At 36.9% G+C, this 25423-nt stretch overlaps 1 protein-coding gene across 14 annotated transcripts in view; it reads left to right on the forward strand.

Moving 5' to 3' along the window:
* The window catches only part of LOC122136503 (caskin-1-like), an 85931-nt gene that overhangs the window by 25977 nt on the left and 34531 nt on the right, over nt 1-25423 (forward strand). For all 14 annotated transcript variants that reach the window (XM_042719929.1, XM_042719933.1, XM_042719932.1 and 11 more), the window contains exon 2: nt 21431-21482. In XM_042719929.1, coding sequence (XP_042575863.1) covers nt 21431-21482 — 52 coding nt within the window. The remainder of the gene's footprint in view (nt 1-21430; nt 21483-25423) is intronic.

Below are 25423 nucleotides of genomic sequence, written 5' to 3' on the forward strand. Positions count from 1 at the left end.
ATTTCAGTGCAAAGTTTCATATAACCTTTCATCTAGTAGTTTTTTTTTTTTTTTTTTTTTTTAAGATTTATTATTGGCATTTTTGCCTTTATTATGATAGGACAGATCAGAGCTGACAGGAAGTGAAGTGGGAGAGAGAGAGGTGGGCGGGATTGGGAAAGATCCTCGAGTAAGGATTCGAACCGGGACGTGCAGCCCACAAGGCTGTCAGCACCAACGTGACTATGGTTTGTTCTTGGAAAAATTCAGTTCTATCATTATTTACTCACTCTCATGTGAATCCAAACCCATATTTTGTTATTTTTCCTGCTGAAACACAGATGGAGAATTTAGATGCACAATATATAAAGTGTGAAAAATAAAGTGTTGTGACATACAGCCAAGTATGGTGACCCATACTCAGAATTCATGCTCTGCTTTTAACCCATCCAAAGTGCACACACACAGCAGTGAACACACACACCATGAACACACACCCGGAGCAGTGGGCAGCCATTTATGCTGCGGCACCCGGGGAGCAGCTCAAGGGCATCTCAGTCATGGTATTACCAGCCTGAGACTTAAACCCAAAACCTTAGGGTTAGGAGTCAAACTCTCTAACCATTAGGCCACGACTTCCCTAATATATCTGTATTATATTAGTTTTCAGCCAATATTAGACTTTTTTTGCATTATTTTTATTGTAGAATATTGGTTGTTTAAATTGTGCTCATTTCCTGCATTTAGATTTCTATTCTATTCTATTCTATTCTATTCTATTCTATTCTATTCTATTCTATTCTAGTTTTCGGACCCTGCACAGACAGCAATGTAACTACCACATTCATGTCTTATATGAACCAAGACTTATTTGAACCAGAATATACAGACAGTGAACTAAGAGAGATGGGTGTTTTATGTCAGAAAGCGGGCTCCTGCATCAGCAGCACCACACGCATAAAAATAACAACACTGTTAACTGTAATCTTTAGCAAATCTCAAAGTGAATATCCATTTTTCATACAAAACATTATATTGTTGTCATGCCTAAATTCACTTGTAGCATTTAAAATGATTGACTTTAGTTTTTGTTTTATTTTGAATTAACTAGGCAAAATGGTATACAATTTTAGTAATATACTAAGTATTGATTATCTGTTTTTGGCCATAACATGAAAATAATCATTGCCTCATCAGTAAAAAACAAAAATTAATCTGTTAAATACTGATTGACTCATATCTGTTAATCACTGATTCATTTGCAATTATTTATTCCTCTTCACTGGAGCTATTAATTCAAATGTTGGAAATTTGGTCACAAGACACAAGAACCAGTGGCATCTGCTGCTTGTAGTTTATATTACGTTTGTAGCTCATTTGAAAGGGAAGCATATAAGCAGAATGTTTGGGTGAACTACTACTAACACAGTAGTACAACAAGTCTATACATGATAACCCCGACACTGAAACCCAGTTGCTAGGAGACAAGATTTATACGGCTCTTGGCAGGATCAGCAAAATCTAGCAGCGAAACATTGTTATTGGCTGAGGACAAGTGCAGACTTCTAATGTGATTATTGTACATGTGTCATTTGTATATACCTAATTGAGTTCCTCTCTGATAGTTACATTAGCTGAGTCAGGGCTCGCTTCAGATCAGCCCAGGTTGTTTTCTTTAGCTCAATGATGTCTGAGAGGAGAGGAAACTATGGCATTATCTCCCGCTGCTGTCTGTCTGCACTCCTTTTTCAGTTTTCTTATCCTGTTATGATGAAGCTATTCTGAATTTCAGGTTCCATACAGGCAGACTCACCAGGGATGTTATTCTGACTATTTAGAGGGTGAAGCTGGCGTTAAGGCGGTGTCATTAAACTCATGTCTTCACTAAACCTGCCAGTTTCCTCTACTTGTTGGCAGAGGATTTGTAAAGGTTGTACATGTGACTGAGATCATGGAGAAAGACATGTAGGCTTTTAAGAAGACTTGTCACTGGAGAAGAGAAACTCTGTATTCCCAGTGCTATCATAGAGTAGCTCGAAGCAGTACGACAAGGTCAGGGAGAAGCCATGTTCTTCCATTTAACATCCATGCATAAGATCTTTCATTTTGTTAAAGGAGTCATATGATGCGATTTCAAGTTTTCCTTTCTCTTTGGAGTGTTACAAGCTGTTAGTTAATAGATAAGATCCCTAAAGTTGCAAAGACTAAAGTCTCAAACCCAAAGAGATATTCTTTAAAAAAGTTAAGAATGGTCCAAGCTCTCCTAAAATGCCTTGTTCAAACATGCCCCCACGTCTACGTCACGATGTGGGAAGATTTGCATAACACCGCCCAAATGTTCACACAAAGAAAGAAGGCAAAACTTTAGTGTTGCTGCCATCGCCTTGTCGTGGAGACGCTGTGTGTTTTGTTGCTAAAGCAAAACTACTTTGTTTGGCCTTCCAAAAGAGGACACGACTAGAAATCAGTGGTTAAGATGTATTTACAACACCGTTCCAGAGCAGTTCAACCCAAATATTCAGATGTGTGCAGCACATTTTATGGAGGACGGTTTCCTGATCCTGGGAGAGTAGACTACAGTGGCGGCTTTTCTGACTCACAGCCTGTAAGTACATTTTCATATTTAAAGGGGTCATATGAAGTTGCTAAAAATAACATTATTTTGTATATTTTGTGTAATGAAATGTGTTTATGTGCTTTAAGGTAAAAAAAAAATGTACATTATTGTTTCTCCTCTATGCCCCGCCTTTTTGAAACACGTCGATTTTTACAAAGCTCATCGGTCTGAAAAGCGAGGTGTGCTGTGTGTGCTCAAGCCTGTGAAGGAAATGTTACGCCCCTCACCATACTGTGATGCCTTCTCCCAGCACGACCAGACAAAAACATTAAAACCTATTACAAACGAGGCATTTGTAGCATCCAGTGGGGAGATAATTACTGATTATAATGACTTATACTGTCTTTTTATGCGTTGTGTTGTGTGAACAAAACCATGTCTGCATTTGTGATCGGAGAAACAACAAACAACAAGCGCTACTCTACACTGCTTAAAACTTGCGTTTGAATCATCAGTGGCAAATTATTTATATATGTAAATGTACTTACAGACTGTGAGTCAGAACAGCTGGCATTGTAGTCTACTCTCCCAGGATCAGGAAACAGTCCTCCATAAAATGCGCAGCACACATCTGAATATTTGGGTCTGGAACAGTGTTGTAAATACAACCTAACCACTGATTTCTAGTTCTGTCCTCTTTTGGAAGGCCAAACAAAGGTTTTTCACTTTCACAACGAAACACAGCGTCACACACGGCGGGCTTGAGTGAGCAGAGGCCGGCTGGAGTGAAAGTCAATCTGGCGATCCACAGCGCCAAATTGATGCATTTCCTCAGCGACCAGCATGGATCAAACTTTAGGCTTATGGAGAGACACAGAGGAGAGAAATTGTTGAATAAAGTCATTATTTTTGTTTTCTTCATGTGCATAAATTATTGTAGTAAATTTGTATCGTTGTGGTTGGGTTGATGATGGAGGATGGACTATTCTGACGATGCTTTTTATACTTTCCTGGACTTTGACAGTGTTACTTACTTGGCAGTCTATGGGACAGTCTCAAGCCTCCCTGTTTTCATCCAAAATATCTTAAATTGTGTTCCGAAGACGAACGGAGCTTTTACGGATTTGGAACGAAATGGGAGTAAGTGAATAATGACAACATTTTCATTTTGGGGTGGAGTATCCCTTTTAGTATCTTTATGTTAGTCTTTTAGATAAGAGGAGAGATGTTTGATTGACATATGGATGAGTGATGCAAAATCACACCATCATATTGGTTCATTTCTAAAATTCAGATCCATAGAGCTGTTTTGTAACCATGGAGACTGCATCCCTCAGTAACATAAGAGTTCAAACATAAAGTTAACATCTGGCGGCTAATTCACAAACAAGCTAGCATCATGCAGCACATGCACTCCCACACACACATGCATAATTTATATGAGGTTTGATCAGAACTGGGCATTTTGCAAGGATGGGGTCAGATTTCATGGCTTGCACACAACGGAACAGTAACATTTGCTTATGGGCAGATGCTTATGGGTTGTTCTTCTCTAAGGGGCAAACCACAACTCAAACAATATGGCAGAAGTTAGCTTGACGGACAAGCCTAGGGCCCATCAAGGCTTCGGAGATGTAGAGTACAGCTTTTGCCCTTTCTCAATCACATGCAAATCATTTTCTCACTGCAAGGAAAAAGGAATAGAACCCTTTGGAGTCCAATCAGGCCAGGCACATTATCCACCTGCTGCTAACCTGCTTCTGCTGCACTGAAATGTTCGGAAATGCTCCCCTCGATCTGGTACAGGGATGCATCGATCCGATACTCAGGATTGGTATCGGCTCCGATACTGACATTTTCAGGATCGGGTATCAGTCAGATAAGACCGTTCCAAATCCGATATTGTGCGTATACTATTCTGTGTTATTGTTAAGCCTCACGAAAGCACAAAAACATTATAAAGCACCATAAAGTCAAAGTCCAAGTGTTCTGAAGCCTTTCCATAGTTTAATGTGAGGTACAGATGAATATTTAAGTCGTTAAATTCAAGTACAGGTAAACTCTTCTCTCCACTGCGGCTGTCTGTCATCTATTCAGCAGTTCAAACTGTGTGTCGCATTTGGTTACGACAGTCAAGATGATGAAACTCTCTCCAAGAGCACACAATAACTGAAATTTAAAACTGTTAAAAGCAAGGGCTCAATAAACTATCGCACAGATTTAATAAACTACACATCAATATCTCTAGTGCTTCGAACTTCTCAGGTCAACACACAGAAGTATAGAAATTCTACACTGATTAAAAAAAAAACTACGCCGGTATCGGATCAGAATTGGCCAATACTCAGAATTTTCTGGATCGGATTGGTTTGGATCTGAAAAAATTGTATCGTTGCATCCCTAATCTGGACATACGAACATGTACAAATATAATGGGCTCTTGCACTGTTTTAAAATGGTCTTTGTACAAAGGGAGACAATGTCAGCTTGTTTGCTATCTCAATAATAGCAGCCTCTTTACCTCTCCTATAAAGGGTCTCATTAACATTTTAACAAGTTGTGTTAATTAATTAGTTAACTGATTCGATAAACATGCAGAGAAACTGGCGACAAGCCTGGACGCTAAAAGGCCCTTCGTTCTGTTTCATTGTGACACGCTTTGTCTAGCTGTCCTGTCAGCTGTGTCTACTGTCATCTGCAGTCTTTATGTGAGGAAATGTTTCCACATGTGGCAGAAGTTTGCCTTCCTGTCAATTCCTAAGAAAACTATTGGTTTCTTTATAGTCAAGTCACTGAAAGTGTTTCTTTGTTTTGCTAAGCTGCGTTTTTGTGCTCTTAAGTTCCTTTTAATTTAATTTTTTCCATCTTAAATTAGAGCTTAAATGCTGAGTTGCATTTGCTGACTAATAACAGATGTTAGTCCAGGAGAGTTTAATTGCAGAGACTTGAAGATCAAGCTCAGACTTCATTCCTGATCAAATTAAATATTCTTTTGTGCAGCATATCACATTAAGAATTCCAAAGATACATTATTTTCAATAAATAACATGATTTCATTGATATGTTTAGTCAAAGGTGCTTCATTTTTATAAGGTTGTAATAGCACTTATGACACAGAAAATTAATTTATATGCGAAAAAAGTATATGTGTGTGTATGTATAATATTACAGACAACACTGTGCAGTCAGAAATGAACAGGATTCTTATTTTATGAGGAATGTTCAACCACATGCCTGCTTTACACTGCAATTTAGCCATTTGCAGGGACATACACAAGACATGTATACGGCCAACATTATTCACATACTGGAGGCCAGTGTTACTCTATTATCTTTGTAACTGCTAGAGCAATAACTTTGCATTAGCATTTCTCTCTGAATGAACTTCATTACACATTTTATGCAGAAATGGACAGTCCATTCTATACAATCTAATGTACCTGAGATTTATTTTACTCTGGTACACTTCTGGAACTGTTGTACCTGTTTCTAGTGCGGAAATAATGTTGTTGGTATAATACAGGGATATGAGTGGACACTTTGGAGGTCTGAGTAAATATTAATCAGTTTGTAGTTTACAGTAAGACAGGTGAAACCCAGAGTACCTCCATAGAGGCTTTCTTTAGCTGAAGAAGCTCTAATAGAGTCACGCTACGAAAGTTTTGAGAAAGTACTCTGTCTCAGCGTGTACAATAATGCAGTTATCGCTTTGAATTTCAGTGACATCATTACAGTGCATGCAGTAGTGTTCATTGCCATTTGTCTGCCTATTGTATATGAATAAAGATCAGTGAACTACTCATGCTAAAAACTAAAATACACATTCTTTTACAGCAGAAGTGAATATGTGTAAAATATTGCTGCTTTTACATGAAAATAGATAATGAGGAATGAAGTCCAAACCAATGTATCAATTATCAAAATCTCCATTTTTACTTTAAGTTTTTCTGTGTAAAGTCATTCATTGTAGAAAGCTTAATGGTCAATTTGGATCATGTGTGCCTTGATAACAAATCATATTGTAGCCTTGATGTGACTGAATTTTTAAGTTGTGTGACTGTCAGTCATGGTTTGCTGATACCTTTGAAATTAATAAGTATACCCTACCTGTAAAAAAACTCTCTGTGACTTCTTTTATAAAAACATTTTTTGTTGTAGATTATTAAAACAGATCAATTCGAAATGATTGTTTAATGGCAAACATGTTAAAGATTAGCTGATTTTGGAGAATGCTGCAATGGCAGAATGCATCAAGTACAAATGTGCTTTAGTCGGCATGACCTGTGTATAAGGGGTGGACGATATAGCCTCAAAATAATATCACAATATTTCAAGAATATTTGCGATAATGATATTCATGACAATATAGAAAAAAATATGGAACAACGTTTTACTGGTGATTGCAGCTGGCAGGCAGCAGCATTTATTAGTGCAGACACAATGAAGGGCATTTTTCATCCTTTTCTAATGAGCTACTGTCATTGATGACTAATTTGAAATGTAAATCTATTGTCATAAGGTGGCAGAACCAGCATTATAGTATTGACCAGTGTTAGGCAAATTACTTTAACAAAGTAATTAGTTATAGTTACTAGTTACTTCTCACAAATAGTAACTGAGTTGCATCATTATAAAAGTAACCAATTACCAGGGAAAGTAACTATTGTGTTATTTAAAAAAAAAAAAAGGTTCAGATATGTCAAATAAACTTGGATGCTTCCAATGTTAAATGAATGAAATGGACACTACATGGAATAAATTATTATTTTTAAACATTGTACACTAATATAAAACATCAATTTAAAAATACTTATTTAACACTGCACATTTTTTTTTTTTACATTCTAGCAGACATTATACGAACAAAGCACAATTTAGCTTAAAATTAATAAGTTAGTAAAATAATAGTTTGTGGCCATTTTTGAGACCCCCTTCTTGAATCAGGCATGCAAATAAATGCAGCCTTGCTGAGCAGAAAGGAATTCTTTAAAACATTAGAAAATATTACAGATCCCAATTTGAACACTATGTGTGAATGTTATAATAAATCTATTAATAGAGCTTGTGACAATTTTCATGCGAGGTGCCAGCCTGGTAGCTAATCCAGACAATTTTTTAGTAATTTAAAGCAAACCGTCCCAAAGGAATCTAATAATTTTTGTATCCATTTATAGGTTCCCTATCATATCCTGTTTATTTTGCTGTGTTATGTTATCAATTCAAATGACCCTTCATCATCCAACCAAACAGGGGAAACAACATATATTCACAATTTCATGAAATACATTACAAATTGTAATTGTAATTGGGATTTTTTATTTTATTTATAAGAACAACAGTAAAATTACAATATTAACATTTATGAATGTTGAAGGAGCTTTTATTTTGATGGAAACCCACAGGAAGTCCTTAGTGCTTATTTTTGTTGACAGCGGCAGCATAATTTCGGCTGCCGAACATTCGGTGCATCCCTAGTAAATACGTCATCGTGTTGCTATATCATTGATATCATGATATGACACTTTTTTTATCATGTAAAAGATGTATACCGGTGTTATCGTGTACGGTATGATATGGCACACCCCTACTGTTTATGCAGTCTGCGGAGGGTCAAATGTGTCAAGGGAATGTAAAAACAAGACTAAAGCTAGTGAAGAGCAACAGTTGGATGCCCAGATGTGGATTAGGATGTTGAGATGTGTTTATAGAGGCTATCATAGAGAGGAAGTGGAAGAGGAAGTTGTTAATTAAATGAGGAAAAAGGCTGTTTACTAGGCCTGGGGCCTGTCACAGACTGTTTTCATTAATCTGGATGCATGCGCCTGAGACAGGCCTGTGCAGACTCATCTGTGCCATCCTCACTCTAATTAGAGCACTTTAATCAGGGACAAACTGCAAAGATCCCAGAGACCACTTTAAAGTACCACTAACCTTTACTGTAAACAACACTCATTCCCGCTCCATGGAGTCCTAAAGTTCAGTCATCATCTATGTGTGTAATGAGAGGGGAGGTTTAGTCAGACTGTGGGCTGTTTTCACACATCCTGTCCGAGAGCTGCCCTCGTTTTTATCTGTGACCTGCAGATGACAACAGTTTGTTTGCCTTCTGAAGTTCAGCTTAGTTCCACCAGGTGATCAGCATTATAAAATGTAAATTTTACAGCTATTATTGGGGGAGATTAGCTTTCCAAACATAGAGGGGGTTTGATTTGAGTGTGTGAGTGCAGTTCATATGCTGATGCAGCTGAAGAAATAAGTCCAGTGTGATGTGTGCCCAGTATTGTTATTGTGGCATGAAATGTTATACCTTTAATCTTTAATTATCGTTATTTTGTACGTTGCTACAGAACAGAAGACATATATAATAAATGGTGTGCAGATGTCTGAGTAGCGACTAAAGGAAAGTTTCATTTGTTTCCCCATTGTAGCTGAAAAAACTAGTCTCACTGAAAAATCTAATTCTCACTGACTGAAAGTTTCTTTTTCTCTTTGGACATTCATAGAGAGTGGAACTCTTGCTGATTGATGCAAGTTGTTTTACTTTATTAAAAGTTTTTATTGCCTCTAAATAGAGAATAATGAAGAGATGGTCTATGTCCGTTTTGGTACTTCAGGCTGTATTTATAGTAAATGAATTCACACTGGCAGTGTTACTGAGCTCTTCCTGGCTTCCGCTGCTGTACCGTAGAACAATACAGTCTCTGTGTGAGTCTTTAATACTGTCTCTCTGGCTGCAGCTCACAATCTTAAATGTACCCTCGCTCCTCTCTTCTGACTATTTATCGCTTCCTCTGTGAACCTAAGATACTGGCACTGTTGTGTGCCGTCCGCTGAGCTAATCTCATGTCCTCTGACACGACACTGGGACTGGTATGTGGAACAGCATGACAGAAGTGAAGTGTCTAGTTGTCTGACATAGCATGCTGCTGTAATAGAATGACAAAGCAGATGTTCTTTTAAAAAATGTTTGGTCTTAAGGGTAGTATGATTGTTAAGAAGGTTTGTGCTTGTGCATGCAATGCAAAGATGTGTTGAGGCCATGTATGTGTGCGATGTATATGTGCCACATGCAGTCAGAATCAAATATATAGTGTTTACTTTGCTTTACTTTGCTTTAAAATCTAGTGCCAGTCATTTGATATTGCAGTCCTTTTGGGTACATTTCTTAATAGTTACAAATTCTATTCTGATCATAACATTTGAGGAAAATAAAGCTAGTCATTTACATCACTAGATGATAAAAGGCTGCCATATCCCCAAATGGACTCTGCAATTTTAGGTCTCAAGTGGTTGTTATTACTGCTGAAAAAAAAAACAGCTTTAACTAGCCTAATATGGTAAGCTGGTCTCTTAGCCTGGCCAAACTGGGTACATTGGTCTGTCTCTTTGGTTTTAGAGGAGTTTTTTGCACTTGATGATCAGGTGGGAAACCAGTTGGCCAACCAGCTAAACCAGCATACGGGAGACAATATGAAAGACAAGTTAAATCAGTATACATTAGCTAGGCCAGACTGGGAGACCAATTAAACCTGCATACCAAACCTTGGTTATGCTGGAATACCAGTTAAATCAGCTTACACCAGCTAGGTTAGGCTTAGAGACCAGTTAAATCTGCACGCACCAGCTATGACAGGCACAGAGAAAGAGAGACCAATTTGACTAGGCAGGGAGACCAGTTAAACCAGCATACACCAACTAGGCCCAGCACAGAGACTAGCTAAACCAATTAGACCAGCCTGGGAGACCAGTTAAACTAGCCTACACCAGCTAGGTCAGGCTCAGAGACCAGCTAAACCAGCATTGACCAGATAGGCCAGGCTCAGAGACCAGTTAAACCAGCATAAACCAGCTAGGCCAGGCTCAGAGAGCAGCTAAACCAGATAGACTAGGCTGGGAGATGGGTTAAACCAACATACACCAGCTAGACCAGGTTCACTGACCAGTCTAAACCAGTTACACTAGGCTGGGAGACCAGTTAAACCAGCATACACCAGCTAGGTTGAGCTAGGAGACCATTTAAATCCACATACACTAGCCTAAGCTCAGCACAGAGACCAGCTAGACCAATTAGATTAGGCTGGGAGACCAGTTAAACCAGCATACACCAGCTAGGCCAGGCTCAGAGACCAGCTAAACCAGCATACACCAGTTAGGCCAGGCTCAGAGATCAGCTAAGCCAATTAGATTAGGCTGGGAGACCAGTTAAACCAGCATACACCAGCTAGGCCAGGCTCAGAGGCTGGTTAAACCAGCATACACCAGCTAGGCCAGGCTCAGAGATCAGCTAAGCCAATTAGACTAGGCTGGGAGACCAGCTAAACCATATAAATCAGCTAATATCAGAAAACCCACTGTTTCTCGTATCAGGGATATGTGTATGTTAACCGAGGCTGCTATGTTGAATATGCTCCTCTGAGGCCCTCTTTAAAGAGAATTTGTTGCAATGTTTTGCTAAATGTACTACACACGCCACAGTGTGCTTTTAACGGAGTAAACATTCATCACGTAATGCAAGCCTACACAGAAATCTGCCCGTTGCCTCCATGGCAAACCCACACAATCCTTATGCAGAGATAGAGCACTGGATCTCAGCAGGATAGAGCTGATGCATGCTGGGTATGCAGCCTCTGTAATTTGGGAATGATCAATGAGGCTTCTTCTAGCCGTGGCAGCAGTGCTGTGGGAAATAGATTAGCTATCAGTGTTCTAGGAGAGGCAGACTCACCTGTGTGTCCCTTGATGAGACGCAGCTCTCGGCCGATGGTACTTGAGAAATGAACCTTCGTGCATGCTAACATGCCATTAAGAGGAGTGATTGGAGGTTTTGTTAGTTTTCGTGTAGTGCCACAGGGACTTGACAGGAAAATAGGTGGGTATGTAAGAAGCTTTTTCTCAGAACGTGATTTAATCTGTCCTGTTTTGTGAGCGTGTTTGTGTGTGTTGAAAGTAACAGTGTTGAAGGGATTGAGTGGGTGCGCTGCACTAATTTTTGTGCACATGTGTAGGAAGAGGTAGATGATGCTTGTTGCTTAGCAACCCATTACAGCTCTACAAAAGACACAGAGAGCTGCTTTGCCTTATAAATTATAAATATTGCTGTACTTTTGCATAAAACGGTGTTGAAACCTTTATACACCCCAGTGGCTTCTCTTTGTGCTTTAAGTCAAGAACAAAATGATTTTGGATTTGTTGGAAGCTTGATATAAAACTTGTGTGTGGGTTACAGGAAGGTGAGATCCCGGAATAACCCCATGGGAAGAGCAGCAGATGGTCTCCTCTGTTTTACCTGGAAGGGAAATGGCTCCACAGGAAGTTTAGGAAGCAGGAAAAAGCAGGGTCAAACTGGATCAAAAGCTGCTTACTGCTACAGAGCAGTCAAGCTGTGCTCCACCACTGAGGGGCGAAGCACTGTTGACATGCTCACGTTTTTTCATACATGTCCTCTTTCTGAGACAAAATGTTTTGCTCTTTGTTTGGACCACAGCACAGATGAGATATTTTTGGGATGGAGCTGAGGAGGAGGTATTGAGGTTATGCACTGAGGAATCAAAACAACCCAAAACAAAACTCCCTTCAACTCCCCCGATAATACAGTGACAGCACAAGTTTAAAAAGAGAAGGTGTTTTTCTGTTGGAGCTGAAGTTTAAAAAGAGAAAGATTAGAGTAGATGTATTAATTATTCTTTATCTTATGCTTTTAAGAGCCCTCCATAAAAACTGGCCACTGGTAACACATCTATCATAATACAATTAAGTATTTGTGGCTGATATGGATGTAGAATTAAACTAAACAGAAATTCATATTGCAGAAATTCAACTGTAAATTTAAGTTTGGAAATAAAAAAACAACTAAATTTTATAATTTAAATTAAAATATAATTTTGGTTTTAAAAAAATAATTACAGTTAAAATTTTGTATTAGTATGCTATAGATAGATTGTTTTGGAGCTTAATATTTTCGTAGAGACTGTGGTCCATTTTTTTACTTTCAGGATAATTTAATGTATAGAAAGTTCAAAAGAATAGTATTTATTTAAAATACAAATAGAAAAAGAAAATTTATTTCTTTACTGTCACTTTTGGTCAATTTGTCAGTGATCTTTTGATTTGTCAGTGAAGATAAAAATCTTACTGACCTTACTGTGTGTGTGTAAAACAAAGTGTGTGTATATATATATATATATATATATATACTTTTGGTCAATTTGTCAGTGATATATAGTGTGTGATATATATACAGTACCAGCAAGGGCTTACAAGGACATGCTGACCTGCTAAACTTTGACCCCTTGGTTAAACTGGATTGGGATGCAGTTACAAAACCTTCCATGCACATCCAAAACACACCATACATACTCTAAAATGTATATTCTTTGCAGTAAAAGCGGTGTAAAAGTTTGATTAAACAAACCTGTAGATGGAGTGACTGGGAGACTGGGAAATAGTGGAGCAAGATGGAGCAGCTGGCTGGGGAGCAGTTCAGTCCATGGAAGAGCCGCCCCACCAACCACTAGCCAAGAGAAGAGGCAAAGCAAAGGAACAGGGCCAAGCTTTAACTAATCACTTTCCATTAGCGCTGCCAACGCCATGGAGGCTCAAACGTTACTATTAGCCACCTGCCAGCCCTGCCGGCACCAAACTCCAATATGAGGTTTGGTTTCGCCCTAATTCTGTTTGAAATGGCCGTTAAGGGTGATCAAAATCAGGCCAGTTCACAAACATGAAACGGGAACTGCTCCCAAGGTACTTTGACACTTGGAGCCATTCCCTCCCTGGGCTGGAGTCTGTGTTTCTCTGTCTGTTTCTGATCAGTTTGATCTGCTGTCAGCATTTTGTCGATTGGATTGTAGAGAGAGCACTTCTCACAGGACACGTTCCCTTTTGCCTTTCTCAGTCACTCTGTCTTCCTTATGAATGAACAGGGGGATGTGTTGTGTTCACACCGCGGGGCCCTGCATGTAAAGATGTGTGTCGTGTAGCTCACGCTGGAAGCAGCAATGTCTTTATTAGAGCGCTTATGTGTGCTGTGTAGCGTGAAGCACAGACCTCGGCAGTCAGAGCGGATGAAGGGGTGCCATTGTGTGCATTCTGGGAAAGCCCCAAAGTAACGGCTCTGGAGGTGTGGACATTTTCCTGCTGCTACTACAACAAGCAGAGAGCTTGACACCGAGGAATGAACTTTGCTGCTCAATGATGTAAATGGTGGATAAAACTATGGTTTGGATGTGAAATGGGATATGAAAGAGTTGTTGCTAAGTTTAGCTTTGCTATTGTTTGCTTTCCCAGTAGGCCATTTTCCTCAACCCCAGAGACATCAATCAATGCTGGCAAGCCAATGCAAATGCAGCTTTATAATCGGCCTCTTTTTCATTAACCAACTTTTTTTTTCACTTAAAATCACCATGAAATCAAAATGGAAAATTCTTATTTTTTTTAATGGAATACTGTGGTGTTTATTATAAATAATTTATCCGTGCACTTCATTATTTTTTTTAAAATTCATATTCCCTAGTAATCTTTAATGAAAAATGTTAACCTCCACTCCCACTCAAGACGACTCATCTTCTCTTCCGCTCACGAGCTATGGTGCAAGGGCGGAGCTAATGACATGAGGGGTAAACACTGGGATAAATGACGGGTGGAAAACTGAAGCTTTATAGAAATCAATGCAATCAGTGCTGATGCAAGCCATGGGAGAGTACCACTACCCTTAAAAATTGATATTAGGATATTACCACAACATTACTCTTAGGACATATCAAACTATTTTTTATGAATATGACTTAACCTGATTGAGGACGCGCTCTCTCTCGTGCTCGCGAAATCCCCCCACAACTAACAAACTGGCATTCAGATCTGCCTCCATTTTTTAGTAATGCCCCAACTTCCAACGACCCAATCAATTCCCAAAGGATGAAATCAAGTCCCGCCCTCTAATTTCAAATGCCGTTTCACTCGGATAGACGTCACAGTAGAGAAAACTTCCGTTTCATGCCGACTTTAAGTATTTTAAAGTGCTTTCGTTTTGTTTATGCTTATGATATTAGGCCTCTGTCTAACCAACCAATGGCTTGCAGAAATTTACTGCTGTTTTGTATCCCTATATGAGAGGGGATTCTGAGCCCAAACCATTGGTTAACAACAACGTCTGTTTTCTGTTTAGTGACTAGTAAATGTGCTAAATAAAGCTGACAAAAGAGCAATAATGGAACTTTTGTAGTACATGTTGGCATTTTGGGAGAAATCTAATTGTGTTTGTGTATTTGTTTGTTTGTTTATTTAAAGTGTGAATATATGCAAATAATAATAACAATTACTGAAATATGCAATCCATGTTTTTAATTCATTTAAAAATAGCCTTAGTGATTTGATACACCAAAGGCTGGAATAAACCACATAATTTTTGAAATATGAACAGAGTTTTAAAACATTAGGCATCATACACTTACCGACTTTGTAAATGGTGAGAGAGGAAAACTGGCCATCATACACTAATCAACTGAGGATCACGCAATAGCAGACTTTGAAGTCGTTCTGATCACCACAAACTCGCAGGAATAGTGTAGTGTATTCCAGGCCTAAGCCATATCATGATTTCTGTTTTATTACGATTGCTTGTGGAACCCTAGTTGGTATACATTTAAAATTTAGAAAAAAAACACATGAAAAACTTAGCACCTAAATACTTAGCATATAAGCTATTCTTGGCTGAGCATGTTCCTTTTTGACCTAATTTACTTTACAGAAAGTACCGTGGCTCAATGATGGTAGCATATGGAAATTTGCATCATGTCCAAAGACCATTGCAATTTCTTTTTGCTACTTGTTTGCATTTTTTAGGCTATACCCTACAACTGTCCCAAGTGTTGTAAAATATTGCCTTGCAATTTAATTTATTGTAACATCAAATTATTTTTCATGCTGTTCAGTCTAGATAGCATTATTATAAGTCCAGAACTGTGCATAAAAATGGCAATCTTTGAAATCCATTTATCTACATACACAAGATTTATTAATGAGACCCAGCTGTGAGTCACTTTGTTGTGGGTGACTGCTAAAGTTCTTCCAGATGTGTCACAGTTTCCTCATGCCCATGGCTACCGTACACACACTCTGTCACAGTGTATGGCTCGTGCGTACTGATCTTTTGTTTGTAAACATGGTCTGTCAAATGTTAGCCTTAGTTAATCGTATTGGTACAGTTTGAAATTAAATTAGCCCCCCTGCACATATTGTGCTAATGTCACAGTCTGTTGAGCTGGTGGTACATATTCAGTGCTTAGTATTCAGAGTATCACTGTGTTTCTGAGATTTAGCCGTTGCTGCTGATGGAGTGAGTCTTTCTATTGTTAAATAAAAAGTACTAATAGCTCTTTAGGCATGGTGCTAGTATCATTGTATTTTTGCATACTCTTATGATAATGCTATGGTATTCTTTCAAGTACCTTAAAATACAATTTACATACCACTGCATATACAGTAGTAATCATGTAGTACCATACTATTAGACTAGGGGTTTTTAAACATTTTCAAGCCAAAGACCCCAGAATCCCCTTGTGCCTTGTACAGTACTGTTCAAACTTTTGAGGTTAGTATTTTTTAATACTTCTATTCAGCAAGGATGCATTAAATTTACCCACTTAAATAATACACTTATATAGTAATTCAAATAAATGTTCTTCTGAACTTTCTATTTATTAAATAATACTGAAAGAAAATTAATATCATAGCAACACAGCTGTTTTCAACATTGATAATAAAAATAAATGTTTCTTGAGCTTTGCTATCACATGAATAATTTACATATTAAATTTAAAAATTTTGTAAGTAGAAATTTTTTTTTTTTTGTAATGTTAATTTGTAATTCAGCACGTGTTCATAAAATATCATGTTAAACATTTAAATAATATCTAAATTTAACATGTAGAACCTGAAAACGCTCCCTAGAAGATTTTATTTTGACCTCCTGGTGGACAAAATAGCACCTTTTTTAGGGCAAACACATCTGGAAAAGAGAGCTGCAAATTCCTATGATACAGTACTATGGAGACAGTTGAGTAGACATTTGCCAACTTAAACACAATACTTCTTTGAAGCTTGAAGCCATTTAAAGATGTTTTTTAGGCATTTCACTGTCCATTGAAGATTCAAGAGAGCACAGCTGCAGATCTATAAGATGCTTTCTTGTTGTAACACATTTCCTTGCTGTGCTTCATCTGGCATCCAGACCTCTCAATGCCTTTGACCCATCGCCAGTCCAATTTTTTAAAATGCATGTCTCTACAAAGCCTGTAAACAACAGATGATGCCCTGAGCCTTGAAATGATCCCTCACCCTGTCTTTTTTGTGTATCACCAAGTACTCAACACTTGTCCCACTTTGGACGGCCTGCAGAGAGAGAGAGATATGAGTCACAGAGAACCTTTTCCACTACATCTCATAACATTCTTCTGTCTGGGAACGGCGATATGCAGAATCAGTTGTGGCTGGACAGCATTCACTGTTTCTCCCCTTGCTGCTGTCTCTAGTCCTGCAGTCAGCTCTTTGATTTTTTCATCAGAACATCAGTCTCTTTTGTCAACCTCAATATTTAAGCACAAAGCAACAATGGAGAGCATGTCATAGTCTTCTAAGAGGAGACATCTAAGGCATGTTAGTTTTCTCCTCAGTCAAAAGGGAGTCAATTTTGTCTTGTGTGCTTGTGTTGGAAACTTCATTCAGTTGAGGTCATTTCAGGTGTGAGAGCACTGTTGTCATTTTGGGAAAATATATGCAGGCTTGACAGTTGTTGTATACTTCTAGTAGACTATAATAGCACATGCTGATACTATTACTTTTGTTTTTGTTAATATGGGCCCTATTTGTTGCAGTCTTATTAATTTTTACAAAGAAGCAAAACTCCTCCTCTTGTCCCCTGAGCGAACATCTCCAGGCTCATATTTGTACCTCTTAATATTTTCGTACAACAAAGCAACCCAGTTCTGTCTGTGCTCTGAGCGTGTTAGTGTGATGTAATATTTGTTTTCAGTTTTAAAGACCAAATTTTGCAGACCCATATTTTTCCTTACTACCCAGCAGGTTAACTGTGGGCACTATAAAAAGATCTGAGAGATGCATCTACAAAATATTTCTTGGAGAAGTTAGGCAGAGTTTAGATCTACTCATTTAATATGTGCATCGAAGCCAAGACTGATATTTATTGTTTAAAGTAATTGTTTAATTTTCAGTTCTTTGTTAATGGAAGATGATGAAGAGTCGATGACACATCAGTCTCAATCTTGCTTATCATCACGTATCAGTAAATATATGTGGCAGGGTTGCTGTCAGGGGATGCTGTACCTGTGATGGGTACCATAGATGGTGAATGGGGGTCCTACGCTCAAAAATGTTGTCCTAGTAGACCCTTGATGTGTCATAAAATCCCAAAATGTGCTATTTAATGAGGGGTCAACTAATTGGCTAGTCATCAGATAATCAACTAGTCATTTATTGTGGTTAACTATTTTAACCAGATCTGTTTCTAGATACATTACCATTTAAAAGTTTGGGATAAGTAAGATTTTTAAATACTTCAGCAAGGATACATTCCATTTATCAAAAATTATAGTAGAGATTTATAATGTTACAGAATATTTTCAAATAATTGCACAAAATTATCCACAAAAATAAGCAGCACAACTGCTTCTTATTCAGCCTTGATAATAATAAACGTTTCTTGAGCAGCAAATCGGCATATTATAATGATTTCTTAAGGATCATGAAGTGACACTGAAGACTGGAATAATGACTGCTGAAAATGCAGCTTTGCCATGACAGAATTTTTTTTTTTTTTTTTTTTAGAGTATATTGAAATAGAAAATATTTCTTTTAAATTTTAATAGTATTTTAGAATATTACTGTTTTACTGCAGTGTTGATCAAATAAATGCAGCCTTGGTGAGCATAAGATGCTACTTTTAAAAACATATTATATAATATTTTTATTATTTGTTTTTTGTTTTTTATTTTTTTTTATTCAATCAAAGGCAAAGTAAATCACAATTTACCACAATTTAAAACTGAAATAGACATCAATAATAGGCTGTCCTATTGATGTAAACAACTGAATAATTGATAAAAGATGTGAAAATAGAGTCTCTATTCTAAGTAGAATCTATACGTCTGCACTTTTCACATTGCCATTATTAGGGTCAGTTCTAATATACAGTACATTTCATATGCAGTTCTGATTTCAAAGGCCAAAAGGTTGATAAACAGACCACCGGAGAGTAAGAGCACAAAAGCAGTAGCTCACTATAGATAGAAATTCTCCTCTGTTACCTTTGCGTCTTGAAATAGAAGCACTCCCTTGTTTCCCCATAAACCTAGTCGGCCATTTACTTCATACCTGTTTTATTTAATATCAGTTCTCATTGTGCTCTGTTTGCAAATGTCAGGCCAGGCCTGAGAGGTGAAAGAGTTAAAGAGACAGCAGAAAAAGACACACAGATGTTCTCTGTCACATTGAGCAGCAGCTGCTGAAAACAGCCCTGTATTCAGGCTGACTGTTGTAGTTTGCTGCAAGCAGCTCCACTCCAGCTGGAATACAGACCTCATATGGCATATTCTGATTCGCTCCCAAATTCCACCGCTCATATTGTAGGGCCAGTAGAAGCCTGTTTACCAGGTGTTAAAGGTTATATCACCTACAGACCAGTTAAATTGGTGAAATCAAAAACATGTTAAAGCCAGAGGCTCTATGATGTTTGGATAAACAGAAGCTCTGCTGGCTGTTGTATGAAAACAGGCCAGTGAGGTAATTAAAGCTCAAGCGTATCCTCCTTTTGGCAAAGGGCATCTCCATGCTCCAGTGGTTCAAGTCTTACCTCTCAGATAGTTCCTTCAAGGTATCTTCTTGGGGTGAGGTGTCTAAATTGCAGCATCTAGCTACTGGGGTGCCTCAGGGCTCAGTTCTTGGACCACTTACTCTATCTTCTCTATCTACATGGCATTACTATTTTTTTTCCTTCAGAAAAATGGCTTTTCATATCACTGCTATGCTGATGACAGCTGAGTTTTTAGGCATCTTCAAGAAATGACTAAAGACACATCTCTTCCATCTACAATTGACCCTCTAACACTTGCAATCTCTATTTTGTTATGATTCTATCTACTAGTTTTCTTTTTATTAATTTTAAAAAAATAATAACTTGACCCTCTAACACTAGCTATGTCTATTCTATTTCTATTCTATCTACTTTTTATTCTTTTTAATTATTAATATAATTCATATAGATGTATGTATGTGATATAATATATATATATATTATATATATATGTATGTATATATATATATATATATATATATATATATATATATGTATATATATATATATAGTATATATATATATATATATGTAGATATATATATATATGTATATATATATATATAGTGTATATATATATATATGTATATGTATATATATATATATATATATATGTATATATATATATATATATATATATATATATAGATATGTATATATATAGTATATATATATATATATATATATATATATCTATATATATATGTATATATATATATATGTCTATATATATATATTGTATATCTATATATGTATGTATATATATATATGTATGTATATAGTATATATGTATATATATATAATGTATGTATGTATATATATATATATATATATATGTATGTATACTAAATCTTCCTTTCATATATGGATATACATATACTGTATATCTATATATATATATATATGTATATATATATATATATATATATATATACTATATATATAGATATGTATATGTATATATATATATATATGTATATATATTATGTATATGTATATGTATATGTATATGTATATGTAATGTATAGGTATATATATATATATATATATATATATATGTATATGTATATATACTGTATATAAATCTCTTTTGTCACAACAACATAATCATAAGGTCCCCATAAACAAACTAGATCAGAATAGTAGACAAATGTGGCTTTATTTGTGTCTGATTCAGTCAGATAGATGTTGCTTATGTGCACCAAGGAACGAGGTTGCTAAACTCTTCCTTTAAACCTGCATCCTGGTCCCCTGATGGCGCTGTGAGTGAAGCATGGGTGATTTATGGGTGGAAGAAAATGCAACACCAGTATTCAGTGCTCCACAGAGTCTCTTTTATGGCTGTGCTGCTGTTAGGGGAAGTGATGGAGTGAACAGCCCCTAGAGACAGGAATAGCATTCTTCCCCATTTCTGTTGGGAAACAAGACAGTTTGCCATCCACACAGCTCCATATGAATGCAAAGTTTTATTTTTATTTTTTTGTGAATTTTTTTTTTGTTTTTTTTTTAGTGCTGAACAATAGTTCTGGCCCACACAGCTGAGAAGAATGATTATCCTGTTGTTCTTCCTTTCTAATTAGCATTCCCAAACTATGAAGATTATGCAGTGTTTATGTAAAAGTATACATTTCAATCATTAATTATGCACCAAAAAATGATCATTTGAGCATGAGCATCATGAGCATCTCCAGGGTTTTCATTTAGAAGTTAGAAGGCAGTGCAGAGTTTCAGTTTCAGAGTGTGTAATTTTCACTGCTGGTCATGTAGCTCTTGTAAACACTCAGTATTCTAGTGCATACTCAAAGTTACAGTCCTAAAATAGAGAATTTTCCAATGCAAATGGGAAAGTCAAGCCCTAAATCAAATGCACTGGCCTCCAACACTTATTTGTTGAAATATTACTTTTTGCGATATAAACTGTATATAAAACCCTACTATCATATAACATGCTGTGAAATGTCCTTATTCCCACAATGTACTGTTGTTTTTTTAATCATACTAATCCTTCTTTCCCTCTCTTCTTTCTTTAGAGTTGCTGGGCTCTGCCAAGAAGGTGAACGTCAACTTCCAGGACACTGATGGGTGAGTCGGACATATAAGGACTTTATATGGCTCCATGTTGCAGTCTCTTGTAAACATGATCGTTCCTGTCTGACTGCCAAATATCCTCGGGAACTGCTAGAGTTCATGTGTGCTTGTTGGTTTAGAAAAACTTTTAACCAAGTCTCTTTCCCAGTCACTCTCTTTTTTCTGTTTATCCAACTCACCTCAATATACATTGTTTGTTTATTTCTTTCTTAACGCCAATCCAGCATCAAGGGCTATATTCATGGCGAGATCCATACATGTAATCCATACATAAATCCATATACATTAAATAACCATGTCAATCCATAAATGCTCTTAAATTTTAACCTAATCAGTGCTTAATTATTATAGAGTGGTTAAAAAATGTCATTTTTTGTAAATAAATGCATCACAGACACATTTTTAAGCAAAACATAAAAAGTAGTTTATTACATTTTAAATTGTAAAGGAGCATGCTCAAAATTAAGACAAAAGAATTTGAACCCTTTTTGGTTGTCAGATGTTAATGAAACATATTACTACTGTATATTTATTTTTTTAGTGCTGTCAAATAAAACTTTTTGTTTATATAAAATATGAGTGTGTACTGTGTATATTTATTATGTATATATAAAAACAAACACATGCATGTAAATATTTAAGAAAAATATGTTGTTTATATATTAAATATATTTATATATAATATGAAATGTAATAATATAAATATATAAATGTATATACATGTAAATATTATAATATATATATTGTATGTGTGTGTATTTATATATACTGTACATAATAAATAAACACCACACATGCATATATTATGTAGAACAAAAACTTTTATTTTGGATGCAATTAATTGCGGGTTTGACAGCACTATTTTTTTTTCATTTGAAATATAACTTCCTTTTGGCATGATGATTCTAGTTAGAAATAAACAAAATACTAATGCATTCAAACCCAGGTTCTTGCTGTATATTAAGCTGTATATTAAGCCTAATGTTTTTTATTCAGAGCTGTTCAATGAGATTTGGCAGAAAAGGTATGTAAACAGTGAAAAATAAAACTCTATTACTATTTTATGTTTAAACCACAGATGGCAACAGAGAGTCCATAATTCTGTAGTACACCTTTTAAAATGTGGCTTAACTGTCCAAATGCTCTTTGGGACTACACATTGCACAGCATAATTGTATGTCGATTGCTGATAAAATCTTGCTAGATTATGAGTATGACATATCTGTTCTCATCCAAATTGCTTCTGCCACATTCAATAACTCTTTCAGTCGCCCTTGATGTTTGTTCAGTTCTATCCAGCGTGTTTCAAAGGCAGAGAGCATTGTGTTATTTGTGGCAGTGTGTTATTTGTGCTAGCGTCATAGAGCTGCTTTGTTCCAAATATCCTGTACATGCCCCCCCCCCAACCCCCCGGATGTTCTAGTGGTGTACTGTACATATTGGTTGTTAATCATGCACTCTACTGTAGTTTTTCTTGAGTAAAGAAGAGCTGAAAAGAAGACTCTGTATTGAGATATAATGCAAACGGTGGATTGTGGTTTGGCGCAGAGCAGAGAGACAGCTGGATTGAAGCATAAATGTTCCTAGTGCTGCATGATCAGTTATTTCTGTTGATGCAGCTGGAAAAACAAAACAAATCAATGGAATAAAAAATAGGGATTCAACAATAATAATGGATCTAGCCAAACCAAAGATGTAAACTGATTCTCTGTGATTTTATTTTGTCAGAGTGCCATAGCTTACAATTAAGAAAACGTGAGCTTGGAAACAGTTGACTCTTATGAATGATGTTGACCTAAACGACCATCTTTATCTAGGCCCAGTCCACATGAACACGTGGGTTTTTTTTTAAACCGCAGCTTTTATATGCGGTTTGGCCGTTCGCCCACACGCAAACACAGCGCCAGGTCACTGAAACCGAACATTTTTGAAAACACCTGCCAGGGTGAAGATTTTCATAAACCCTGGTTGCAGTGTTATCGTGTAGACAGCGAAACCGGTGTTTTTGGATTGTGATGTCAGAGCCAGTGCTGTTACCGCTGCCTACTGGAAACTTTTTCAGGCTTCTGATTGGCCGACATGGCTTTACGGTTGAGATTATATCGCCACCTGTTGGCTTGGCATGCTCTTGACAGTGCATCATAGCATGCGTTTGCGTTTTCATGTGGACGGAGATTTAAAAAAAAAAAAAAATGGAAGAAGGAAAAAAATATCTGTGTACGTGTGGACATGGTCCTAGTAGGGGTGTGCGATACTGACAAAAAATTTCATCTTAGTATTTTTGGGGTTTTATTTATTTATTTTTTTGAAAACGATAATTAAACAAAATTGGCTGAGTGTGTTTTTGTGGTGGTACCTTGACTGATTTAGACCTATCATGGATAAATAAATATGACTCTAAAACCACCAGTAGGTGGCGTTAAGTCCCTGTCTTAATGAGTGATTCATTGAATCATTTCGACAAGTTCAAAATGGCTGATTCTTTTAGAAACCAAGCAAGCGACTTTCTTTATGATTGGATCATTGAATTATTTTTTTTTTTTGCAAACTGAGTGACAATTTTAATGATATTATATAATAAATATATATAAAAACAATTACAATATTTGAATAGACGATAAATATTGCACACCCCTGTTATCTAGTGATACTGTCAACTTTAAAAACATTTGGCTCCTAAAAGTTAAATTTTTTAGGAGCCAATAGGTCCCTTTTTTGTCTGTAGTCTATTCAGTCAGCCTTTTCTCGAGCCATTAAAGGCGTTGTGGCGAAGACAGGATTTCACAGAAATTGCACCTCACACACAAAAGCACACTCATACACACGGTGGATGGGCAGGCTGCCATAAACACTCATTGATTCTCACATGCACAGACGGATAGGCACTGACGCACTCTCACACATATGCAGTCAGGTGCAAATACACAAACATCATCTAACAAAACTACCCTTACAGCATTCACAACAACATAGTTTTTCAACTACAACTTTTTCAAATGACCCAAAAATACAGCAGGGGCCTGTCCTGCTTTGAGCTCAGAGATCCATAGATCAAAGACTGTTTTATTTTGCTGTAGTCTGTCAAGCTGTGAAACCGGCAGAATAATTAAAAAAATCTCTTCTATTGATCACTGTCACTGAACAACCGTGGCATTCATCATCACAGCTCTGCTTCATGGGTTTTAAGGAAATGAAAGCTGTAACACGTACAGTATTTACTCGCGCAGCCTTCCTCGGGCCGAGCTCACATTTGTATCAGCGAGATAAATGACTCACACATTAATTCCTTCTCCATAGACAATTATTGCTTTCTTAGCAGAGATGAAATTATGTTGTCTGCTGAGTGGATAATAGAGCAGCAGCAGTGAGAAAATGGAGTGTGGGATGATCCCTGTTTTCGGAGGTTAAACTGCCAGTTGGATGTGTGGTGGTCCTTCTAGCCTTGAAATGACAGTCAGACATCAATAACACCCTCCCCTGCGATCGCTTTAATATCTCGCACCCTGTGTCATTGTGAGGCCCTATGAAGGTTACACTGAAGAGCTGCGCATGGATCAGCTACAAGGTCTTAAATTTAAATTTTAGGAGTAAAGTTAGTCTTTAATATTCACCAATAAGATTAGTCAGTAAGATTCCAGTGACAGGCAGTTTGTCTGTACAGACCAGACGTGACACAGCTATGAGACGCAACAAAATTAATCAAAAATTACAGCAAAACAGAAGCACATGTGAGGCAGGCTCTCTAAAAACTCAATGTACATAATGAAATAGGTAAGTCTATAATCTAATTCATAACTATTAAACCATTTTAACATTTTATACTGACTTTTTTTTATGAAATAAGCTTGTTGGTTCGGATTGAGTTCACAGTTTTAATGTTCATGCTTGCTTTAATTTATTTTCAAGATCTGAGGTAAACCATCTACTGTTGCTGT

The sequence above is a fragment of the Cyprinus carpio genome, chromosome B3 (genome assembly GCF_018340385.1).
Source record: "Cyprinus carpio isolate SPL01 chromosome B3, ASM1834038v1, whole genome shotgun sequence".
Classification (NCBI taxonomy): Eukaryota; Metazoa; Chordata; class Actinopteri; order Cypriniformes; family Cyprinidae; genus Cyprinus; species Cyprinus carpio.